Source organism: Coregonus clupeaformis, chromosome 6 (genome assembly GCF_020615455.1).
Source record: "Coregonus clupeaformis isolate EN_2021a chromosome 6, ASM2061545v1, whole genome shotgun sequence".
Lineage (NCBI taxonomy): Eukaryota > Metazoa > Chordata > Actinopteri > Salmoniformes > Salmonidae > Coregonus > Coregonus clupeaformis.
The window spans coordinates 44,731,716-44,743,792 of NC_059197.1; the positions used below are offsets into that span (position 1 = coordinate 44,731,716).

At 42.9% G+C, this 12,077-nt stretch overlaps 1 protein-coding gene across 1 annotated transcript; it reads left to right on the forward strand.

The window, feature by feature from the left end:
• Nucleotides 1-846: 846 nt before the first annotated feature.
• LOC121567413 (estrogen-related receptor gamma-like) lies at nucleotides 847-9,519 on the forward strand. Its single transcript, XM_041877437.1, has 7 exons — nucleotides 847-998; nucleotides 1,388-1,809; nucleotides 3,351-3,467; nucleotides 5,923-6,033; nucleotides 6,692-6,853; nucleotides 7,021-7,290; nucleotides 8,465-9,519. Exons 1-7 carry the CDS (start codon nucleotides 940-942, stop codon nucleotides 8,707-8,709), a joined length of 1,386 nt encoding a protein of 461 aa, XP_041733371.1. The 5' UTR covers nucleotides 847-939; the 3' UTR covers nucleotides 8,710-9,519.
• Nucleotides 9,520-12,077: the final 2,558 nt, after the last annotated feature.

The window sequence follows — 12,077 nt, forward strand, 5'->3', positions numbered from 1 at the left end:
AGTTCCCTCTCTCTTTCCACTCCCTCCCTCCCCACCCTTCTCTAGTCTAATTCTATCCCTTGGTTTTCCGGTCTGTTCTAATTCCCCCTGCCTGCCTCTCACTTTCTCTCTAGCTCACCTTACCTGACTTTCACAGATTAACCATGCAAACACACTTCAAAGAGAAAGGCCTATGTGAGACTGGAAAATCTTAATTACCATACTTCAACTTTAGTGATGCATTCTGGTTCAGGAACTAGAATACTACTGTCACCAATATGCAATTTATAGCTTTTAAAAGTGAGACTTTGTTGTGAGGAACAACAAATACCTGGAAGCAAAGAGGATGCCATGTCCGTGAGTCTGGTCTGAGTGCTTTCTCTGTTTACACCAAACAGTATAAGAAATAAATCCTGGTCCCACAATGACAGAGATGAGGGAGGGCGGAGTCTGTAAAACAGATGAGTAAGGGAAAAAATAATAGTAAAATGCATTTAATGACAACTGAGCAAAACCAACAGACATAGTGCATGGTGTTCCATCATAAGCAATAACGTTTCATGTTATCACCTCACTTTGATACCACTTTGTCACAGAGGTACCAGTGAAAATCCTCTTAACAAATCTTGTTCATACTTTGACTAGTGTATCATGTATAAATGTTACCTTGTGTGTAGTATGTAAATATGTAAATATGTATGTTGTATGCTCAACACAGAAGTGAGAAGAGAAAGAAACTATCAACAAAGGTTTAGTACTTGTCAGGATTAGTCCTCTAGGCCCCACCCCTTTCTAATGACAGCTAAATAAACCTGCAGCTATAACTGTGGCCCTTGTCTCAGTGTCCTCACTCTGTCAATATTTCTCTACCTTTAGCTCCCAAACCAGAATACTAGAATACTATTACTGCCTTGACAACTATATTTATCATTTCATCTCCTTGAGGCTTTCTTCCTCGATATGGATCTAAAGGATTTTTGCCTGAGTGAAAACATCCACTTCCTCTGCCAGCACAACCAGTAGGAATTATTGAGATTTATGTTTTTTTTTGTCATTCATATTTGGTATAAAAGTAATGAACAATTGAATGTGATCATAGATTAGTTTTAATGGTCATTAATCTGATTGCCATCAATTGTGTGCTGTTCATTTGTGTTTATTTTAATTAAAGCATTAGATAAGGCTTAATTTAGTTGAAAATAAAGTTATTATAAATTGTCTGTAGAATAAGTGCCAAAGTTGATTTCCTCCATGGGGAGGTGGTGGTCCTTGAGGTAGTCCACCCAATAGGCAGACTATATTGTGATCTGCATGCCACACTGTTATTGTAGCAGCTCTTAGAATAAATAATAGGGTATTATTTCAGTGAGACTATTTTTTGTCATGATCATTTCAATTGTGCCATCAGCCTGTTGGACTCCTCAAACACCGAAGAGGCTCCTTCACCAGATGATACATGTATCAAGACGGATCCCCCCAGCCCTACCTTCGCCCTGGACAGCACCACACCATTCAGTCCCAGCTCGGATAGCAGTGGATACAGTTTATTCTCACAAGGTCACTCGCTGGACCCGGAATCCCCGAGTTCGAGCAGCAGCGGCAGCGGTGTCAGCGCAGCACCAGACTCTAGCGGCACATCTCAATTTTGCTCGGAGCGCAGTTTGGTGCTTTCGGCGCACCTTGACTCCATCCTCAAATGTGACTACCTATCGTCGCTGGGCCCTGGACCTAAAAGGTTGTGCCTAGTTTGTGGCGACATTGCATCCGGATATCACTACGGAGTAGCGTCGTGTGAGGCATGTAAGGCTTTCTTCAAGAGGACAATTCAAGGTAAACTAAAGTGTATACGTTTTTGCAAAAACCTGATAGAACATCAAATCAAGCAGTCTGTGATGGTGTGTGTTGCGTGCACTGTGTGCGAGCGTGCACGTGTGACACATTTAGGACATGGCAAAGTTCTGGGCTGGATCTTAATTAATAAAATAATCTATAATCTATTAGAGGGGGAGCGCAAATGAGTCTGATTGCAGCGTACATGGATTTCCAATAATTATGTCAGCCGCAGACTCAGCTATGGGATTGCTTTTCTTGTGAAGACTCAATGTGCTTCATATTGGTTGACCGCCCCAGAAATTCTTTATTGTCCCCCACGATGAAATCGGGGAGGGTACTGTGGATTTGTCTTGGTCAGTTCGTACGTTCGTCACACGTGATAGGTTTATCTCCTATCTCAGACAGCACTGGGCCGATTTTGACGAAACTTGGGTGAATGGTGCGTTTTGCCATAGAGATCCGGCATTTACAAAATGACACTGATTTGCTGCGAGAGCTATAGCTTAGTAATTAACATAAGGGGGACGACGAGGACATGTTTATTTTTGCCTTTTTGGGAAAAATAGCTTCTGTATATTCCTTGGTTTTGATTTCTTAATATAATCCTGAATATTGGATTTTTGCTGTCTGAAACTAGAGAGGATTATTCTCTGCTACAAATGTTCCAAAGTAACTGACGCATGATATTGATCGCGTGGCGCCTGATGCATTAACGACTGTTTTTCAACATTGTTTGACTCTGTGCCTAATTTCAAGTATGCTTGAAGTTGAATGAAAATAACTATATCTACTTATTTTATTCTCATTTATCAAAAGCTGCTTTTCATAATGCATTCTTTTAGCAACAGTGCCCATCTCAAAGTATGAAAATCCAGCAAAAAAAATTGTTATTGCATCTATAACACTTCACAACACATTTGAGTTTCTTGTGAATGGCACTCTGAAGAGGTGCCAATCTCCTGTTAAAAACTAGGAGCTGTAACTTGGATGCCCTAATCTCAGAGCCTCTTGTCCAGGGGACAGGGGTGGGTTTAGGGGCAAGCTTATTGATGAGGGCCCTTGGCCCCTAGATCACCCCCAGATCCAGACCCGCTTGTCTGGGTATCGATGGGTGGGAGAAATTAGTCAATACAATTAAATCCCTTTTTTTGTCTCGTGTGAGCCCAAACTTTGTAACACGTGTGGTGGTCGTTAGGCTCAGTGTGAAAAAGCCAATCAATATCTGGATTTTGTCTGGGCTTCTATTGATTGCTGTGTGAAAGCTCAGGGTGCCAGCGAACAGAGAGGCAATTGACTTCTGTCATGGTGCCACAGACAGTGAAACTCATACCCCCTAAACATACACTTTGTTTTACAATATGACAATTTTCCCTTTAGGCTGACTGAAAAGTTAAGCATCAAGAATGCACTGTAAGAAAGATACTGTAAAATACAGTATCACCATTTGGATGACATTATTACGGCATTGGCTTTGCTGACTGGTAACCTCAAGTATAGAGTGCGGGGTGTAAACAGAGCTGTGCTTTCTGTGTTTCCAGGTAACATTGAGTACAGCTGCCCTATGATGAATGATTGTGAGATCACCAAGCGCCGTAGGAAGTCGTGCCAAGCATGCCGCTTCCAGAAGTGCCTGCGTGCCGGCATGATGAAGGAAGGTGAGACTTGATGACCAACTCATCAACTCATCTCAATGGAATCACTGGGCTCAATAAACTGACATGCTTAAGCGTACAGGCCCACAGAAGGCGTACAGGCCCACAGAACGCACACAGACTGACTTAGAGTTTTTAATTACTCAACCTCTATTTGTATTTATTAAGGATCCCCATTAGCTGCTGCCAAGGCAGCGGCTACTCTTCCTGGGGTCCTGCAACATTAAGGCAGTTACTGTATATACAATTTAAAATATTACATAACATTACATTTCATAACACTTTTCACAACACTTTAAGTGTGTTCCCTCAGGCCACTACTCTACTACCACATATATACAATACAAAATCAATTTATACGTGTGTGTGTAGAGTGCGTGTCTTATCATGTGTATGTGTAAGCGTGTGTCTGTGCCTGTGTTTGTTTCTCTTCACAGTCCCCGCTGTTCCATAAGGTGTATTTGTATCTGTTTTTTTAAACTGATTCTACTGCTTGCATCAGTTACCTGATGTGGAATAGAGTTCCATGTAGCCATGGCTCTATGTAGTACTGTGCGCCTCCCATAGTCTGTTCTTGAGAGCATGAGAGCACCAGCTGTTCCGGATGACTATGTGATCACACTCTCCGTAGCCGATGTGAGTAAGACTTTTAAGCAGGTCAACATTCATAAGGCCGCAGGGCCAGAGGGATTACCAGGACGTGTACTCCGAGCATGTGCTGACCAACTGGCAACTGTCTTCACTGACATTTTCAACATGTCCCTGACTGAGTCTGTAATATCAACATGTTTCAAGCAGACCACCATAGTCCCCGTGCCCAAGGACACTAAGATAACCTGCTTAAATGACTACCGACCCGTAGCACTGACGTCTGTAGCCATGAAGTGCTTTGAAAGGCTGGTCATGGCTCACATCAACACCATTATCCCAGAAACCCTAGACCCACTCCAATTTGCATACTGCCCCAACAGATCCAGAGATGATGCAATCTCTATTGCACTTCACACTGCCCTTTCCCACCTGGACAAGAGGAACACCTACGTGAGAATGCTATTAATTGACTACAGCTCAGCATTCAACACCATAGTGCCCTCAAAGCTCATCACTAAGCTAAGGATCCTGGGACTAAACACCTCCCTCTGCAACTGGATCCTGGACTTCCTGACGGGCCGCCCCCAGGTGGTAAAGGTAGGTAACAACACATCTGCCACACTGATCCTCAACACAGGGGCCCGTCAGGGGTGCGTGCTCAGTCCCCTCCTGTACTCCCTGTTCACCCATGACTGCATGGCCAGGCACGACTCCAACACCATCATTAAGTTTGCCGACGACACAACAGTGGTAGGCCTGATCACCGACAACGATGAGACAGCCTATAGGGAGGAGGTCAGAGACCTGGCCGTGTGGTGCCAGGATAACAACCTCTTCCTCAACGTGACCAAGACAAAGGAGATGATTGTGGACTACAGGAAAAAAAAGAGGACTGAGCACGCCCCCATTCTCATCGACGGGGCTGTAGTGGAACAGGTTGAGAGCTTCAAGTTCCTTGGTGTCCACATCACCAACGAACTATCATGGTCCAAACACACCAAGACAGTCGTGAAGAGGGCACGACAAAGCCTATTCCCCCTCAGGAGACTGAAAAGATTTGGCATGGGTCCTCAGATCCTCAAAAAATTCTACAGCTGCACCATCGAGAGCATCCTGACTGGTTGCATCACCGCCTGGTATGGCAACTGCTTGGCCTCCGACCGCAAGGCACTACAGAGGGTAGTGCGTACAGCCCAGTACATCACTGGGGTCAAGCTTCCTGCCATCCAGGACCTCTATACCAGGCGGTGTCAGAGGAAGGCCCTCAAAATTGTCAAAGACTCCAGCCACCCTAGTCATAGACTGTTCTCTCTGATACCGCACGGCAAGCGGTACCGGAGTGCCAAGTCTAGGTCCAAAAGGCTTCTCAACAGCTTCTACCCCCAAGCCATAAGACTCCTGAACAGCTAATCATGGCTACCCGGACTATTTGCACTGCCCCCCACCCCCACCCCCCACCCCATATTTTTACGCTGCTGCTACTCTGTTAATTATTTATGCATAGTCACTTTAACTCTACCCACATGTACATATTACTTCAACTACCTCAACTAGCCGCTGCCCCCGCACATTGACTATGCACCGGTACCCCCCTGTATATATAGCCTCCCTACTGCTATTTTATTTTACTTCTGCTCTTTTTTTTCTCAACACTTTTTTGTTGTTTTATTTTACTTTTTTTATTAAAAATAAATGCACTGTTGGTTAAGGGCTGTAAGTAAGCATTTCACTGTAATGTCTGCACCTATTGTATTCGGCGCATGTGGCCAATAAAATTTGATTCGATTTGATTTTTTGACTTGGGGATTGAGGATCAATCAATGAACAAACATGATGATCACTGATAATCATGTTTGTGTCACTACAGGTGTTCGCATGGACAGAGTAAGAGGAGGACGTCAGAAATACAAGAGAAGGGGGGACTCTGGCCTATCTCTTTATATGAAGGCCCCATACACACACCTCATCAAGTCCAACGGTGAGTACCCTCGGTCATACAGCACTCATACACTCCAATAAGAGCCTTGTCAGTCACAAACGGGGAGTACACTAGAGTACATTACTAACAGCGGTGTAAAGTACTTAAGTTTTTTTGGGTATCTGTACTTTACTATTTATATTTTTGACAACTTTTACTTTTACTTCCCTAAAGAAAATAATGTACTTTTTACTCCATACATTTTCCCTGACACCCAAAAGTACTCGTTACATTTTGAATGCTTAGCAGGACAGAAAATTGTTGAATTTACACACTTATCAAGAGAACATCCCTGGTCATCCCTATTGCCTCTGATCTTGCGGACTCACTAAACACAAATGCTTTGTTTGTAAATTATGTCTGAGTGTTGAAGTGTGCCTTTGGCTATCCGTAAATTAAAAAATATAAGGAATTTTATTCGTACTTTTACTTTTACTTTTGATACTTAAGTATATTTTTGAAATTACATTTACTTTTGATACTTAAGTATATTTAAAACCAAATACTTTTAGACTTTTACTCAAGTAGTATTTTACTGGGTGACTTTCACTTTTACTTGAGTAATTTTCTATTAAGGTATCTTTACTTTTACTCAAGAATGGCAATTGGGTACTTTTTCCACCACTGATTACTAATATATCTGTTTGACCTCTTTCAGGAAACAAAGTGATCTCCCAGCTCCTCTTGACAGAGCCAGCCCCCCTGTGTGCCACGCCTGACAACTCAACCAATGACGACAACCTTAAAGCTCTGCTGACGCTGTGTGACCTCCTAAACAGGAAACTCCTGGTCATGATTGGCTGGGCAAAGCATATCCCAGGTACCCACTCCTGTTGCTCTTGTAGGTCATGTTAAATAAGCATGACTCCCTGCTTAAATACGAAAAAGACTATGCCATGCCAATTAACACTGGTACAAATGGACAAAGTTTACTTTTTATACTGTGAGAATTTATAGAGTATTATGTTTCCATATTTGCCCTTCCAGGCTTCTCGGCCCTTTCATTGGTGGACCAGATGACCCTGCTGCAGAGTGGTTGGATGGAGACGCTGGTGCTGTCAGTGGTGTCTCAGTCTCTGGGCTATGGGGAGGAGCTGGTGTTTGCTGGGAACCTGCGTCTGGTCCAGGCCCAGTGCAGAGCGGCCGGACTCTCTGACCTCTACACCGCCCTGAGACAGCTGATCACCAAGTACCAGCAGATGAGCCTGAGCCAAGAGGAGGTGGTCACACTCAAGGCTATGGCCCTCGCCAACTCAGGTACTAACTACATGGCATGCACTGGATATCTGTTATAAGTAGTTTGGTGTTGTCAGCTGTGACAGAGCAAACTCAAGAGACCTAGCTGTACCCTTGTACAATCGCTCTTAAAAAGCATTATAAGAATGGCAGAACTACCAAAAATATATACTACTAACTAACCTGTCTGGCAAGTGCTTACAATAATTAATTGTGTTAAATTCAGCTTTACGATACACTGACTTGGTACAAAATCTACTGCACCGTCCTCAGGTAGCCCTACATACAGCCACTCCTTCAGGACTGTGGAGAGAGTTAGGGCTCTATTCAATCCGTATTGTGGAAGTTCAGCATTGTAGCGCGATTGAAATTTAAAGGCAATGTTACCACGTTAGTGGAGACTGTATTTACGTAAACGCTGCATATGTCGGCTCGATCGGAAATTACCTTTACATGTCTATCTTGCAATCTGTAACGCTTTAGCAATACAGATTGATTAAAGCCCCTAAGTGTGATCCACAGTGCCTTTCCCTCAGGGTGTGTCCTTGAACACACTTTTGCTCCAGGGTCAAGTCCCCTAGCAGGGCAAGGCTGTTAAATGATGGTCAATGACATGAAAAGCTACTAGCTGTCAGGGAATGAATGAGTGGCTAGATTTTAGTTGATTAATCATTTTCAATCACCTCTGTACAAACTGCCACTCTTCAGACCACCATGACAGAGAGTGGGGAGGTCTAGACCTCTGCCAAATCTGTTCTCCAACAACCACTTCTCTCACCCCTCCCTCCCCTCCCACTATTGTTCCCCAGGCCACAGCAAGTGGAAACTGATCAATATCCTAACAGTGAGAAGGCTGCTTCTGCCCTCAGCCCTGATCAATAAATCCATCTGCCTCCCAGCGCCCCGCAAATTATCCCAGGAATTAGCCTGACACTCCGGGGCCGTCACTGAGGTGGCTAGAAGGATCAGAGGAGGGAGCCTTTGTTTTTACATTTACAGTCCTTTCAGAAAAATGAGGGTTGGCTGCATGCAACTTAACCTTCGCTCGTTCATTAGCCCTCAATGGTGAAACAAATGTGGTGGACAATGGGATCTGACACGCTGTCGTGCCGAAACAAGGGGAGGTTTTAACACCCGATTCCACCCACACCCAAACACCCACAGGCCTCCCTTGACCTTGTCTCTCCCCGCTCAGACTCAGAGAACCTGGAGAGTGCGGAGGCAGTGCAGCAGTTCCAGGACGGACTCCATGAGGCCCTGCAGGAGTACGAGAGCGCCCAGCACCCAGCAGAGCTCCACCGAGCAGGCAAACTGCTCATGACCCTGCCCCTGCTCCGGCAGACTGCCAACTGCGCCGTGGACTCCTTCTGCCGGCTCCACCTGGAGGGCCGCGTGCCCATGCACAAACTCTTCCTGGAGATGCTGGACGCCAAAATATGACTGTTCTACACCTAACCTCCCATTGGCCTTCACAAACCGTAACCAGGTGCCCCATTGTTGTGGGGTCAGAAGTTCAGGGCTTGGTGGTTCGCAGTTTTATGACAAGTCTTGGTGTCATGGAACAAGACTGATTTATGAGAATTGCGTACAGTAGAACAACTTGTACAAGTGATAGATCTTGTTTCTTACTAGGGTAAAAGTCAAGGGCTCTATTCAATCCATATCGCAGAAGTTCAACGTTACAGTGTGATTGAAATTCAAAGGCAATGTTCTCGCGTCAGCGGAGACTGCATTCATGGTAAACACTTGCCTATGACGGCTCAATCGGAAATTACATTTACATTGCTATCGGCCAATCTGTAACGCTTCAGCGATACAGATTGAATAGTCCCGAGTCTAGTAGATTCATATATATTTGGGTACTTTTTCCAGAGGAGAGTATGTACAATGTTATTTTTTTTATATCATGGGGATTTTCAAGCCATGATATTCAGTCAATATAAAAGGATGTTACTCATGTGAAAACATAATAGCACTATGGTTATAGACAATGCATTCTGGTAGCTAGATATCACTTAGCCAAAGGCCTCTGTGAGCTGTTAGCCAGGCTGAACCAAACAATTAGTACTGCTATCATTACAAACGGCACATTCTTTTGACTTACCTGCCTTATACTGTACTAATAAGGTGCATTGCCATGACATTTGTATTTTATTTATGTATTTATTTATTACATGATCGCTGTACAAAGACATTAACTGCTTTCATACTAGTTTGTATGTGTTTGAATAAAATGCTTTTGGAATGAAATGTGTTTAGAGTGTGACAGACATTGGAGTGTGAACATTGTATTTCATGCTGAAGTACAAAGTAGGTTCACTGTAATTAGTTAATAGTTTTATTCGATTTATGAAGACCAGATTAGAAAAGTACAGTCATAAAAGCTAGAAATGTGACTAACTCAAGGGTACTGTATATGAAATGCACTCACAGCATCCTCGGGTAACATTCTGCTACTGACAAAGCAATCCCACTGTTGCCAAAATTATTACTATTAGTTAATGGACAGACAGATGTACTTTGTACAGACAGACACAAAACATTTAATGTTACATTTCCATTTAAGATGTATTTTTGTTATATAGTCAGAAAATTGCATAGAAATAAAATGTACAAAAATAACATAGGATAATGGGTTAAATGACTACCTTTGGTTTCGTACAATTCAACAAAACATTCAAGGTGGTGCCAGTTTAACCAATGACACAAACATACACGTAAATGGAAGTTTGATTAATAATGACTTTCTGCTTCATTTTTGTGACATAAACACGGAATTGCAGAGAAAAACAAACGCTACCAAAGTGAGAAAGACAAAAAACTGTGACAAGTATTAGACAAGACAGTAAACAGAGACAAATTTGAACACACCTCTTCCTCTGACCTATTGGTGCAACAGAAAATACGGCTGAACTACTTTGTCAGTGCCATATCAATTAACCCAGTTATTTTAACATTGCGACATAAACCATTAAATACACAAACACGTGAAAACAGGATAATATGAACAAAATATATACCGTATTAAGTGGTTCAGAAAAAGCACAAAGAGATACAGTATACCTCTACCCACGTTTGGTAGAATCCTTACCTTAAGGCACTCATATACCTCAAGTGCAACATAACAAAATTGATCTTTCGCCAATCACAAATCTTAACCAATGACTCCATTGTCCTTGCAACAAAGTTTTGGTAAAAGGGCATAACCCATTGGGAAAGATATAAAACACAGGTACCTGAGGCACTGGGATGTGATCTGGAGGAAGACTTTTGAAAAAGAATGATTCAAAATGGCAGTAAGTTAGTCAGATGTAACTAAACATATGAATGATAAAATGATATATAGATTCTCCATCGGTTTCCTCTTCAAAAAATCACCACTACATTGATACTGTGTGTACAGTAGAGGTGTATGCCTATACATCACTTCAGCCTGCAAGCCCATGATGCTGGAGCCCAGTGTGAGGTAAATACTATTACATGTCTTCACATTTCTTTAAGGGCAACTTCACCTCTTTTCAACCTCTTTTTTTAATAATCTCCAGCACAATTCCAGTGTCAACATACAGTACCAGTCAAGTTTGGACACACCTACTCATTCAAGGGTTTTTCTTTATTTTTTGCTATTTTCTACATTGTAGAATAATAGTGAAGACATCAAAACTATGAAAAAACACATAAGGAATCATGTAGTAACCAGAAAAGTGTTTAACAAATCAAACTATATTTTATATTTCAGATTCTTCAAATAGCCACCCTTTGCCTTGATGACAGCTTTGCACACTATTGGCATTCTCTCAACCAGCTTCACCTGGAATGCTTTTCCAACAGTCTTGAAGGAGTTCCCACATATGCTGAGCACTTGTTAGCTGCTTTTCCTTCACTCTGCCGTCCGACTCATCCCAAACCATCTCAATTGGGTTGAGGTCGGGGGATTGTGGAGGCCAGGTCATCTGATGCAACACTCCATCACTCTCCTTCTTGGTAAAATAGCCTTTACACAGCCTGGAGGTGTGTTGGGTCATTGTCCTGTTGAAAAACAAATGATAGTCCCACTAAACCCAAACCAGATGGGATGGCGTATCTCTGCAGAATGCTGTGGTAGCCATGCTTTGAATTACACACACAGTACCAGTCAGAAGTTTGGACACACCTACTCACACCGTCCCCTGTAGCTCAGTTGGTAGAGCATGGCGCTTGCAACGCCAGGGTTGTGGGTTCGTTTCCCACGGGGGGCCAGTATGAAAATGTATGCACTCACTAACTGTAAGTCGCTCTGGATAAGAGCGTCTGCTAAATGACCACATTTTTATATAAATGTAAATAAATCACAGACAGTGTCACCAGCAAAGCACCCCCACACCATAACACCTCCTCCTCCATGCTTTACGGTGGGAACTACACATGCAGAGATAATCCGTTCACCCACACCGTGTCTCACAAAGACACAGCGGTTGGAACCAAAAATCTCCAATTTGGACTCCAGACCAAAGGACAAATTTCCACCGGTCTAATGTCCATTGCTCGTGTTTCTTGGCCCAAACAGGTCTCTTCGTCTTATTGGTGTCCTTTAGTAGTGGTTTCTTTGCAGCAATTTGACCATGAAGGCCTGATTCACACAGTCCCCTCTGAACAGTTGATGTTGAGATGTGTCTGTGACTTGTTTGGTTACTACATGATTCCATATGTGTTATTTCATAGTTTTGATGTCTTCACAATTATTCTACAATGTAGAAAATAGTAAAAATAAAGAAAACCCCTTGAATGAGTAGGTGTGTCCAAACTTTTGCCTGGTACTGTATATATAA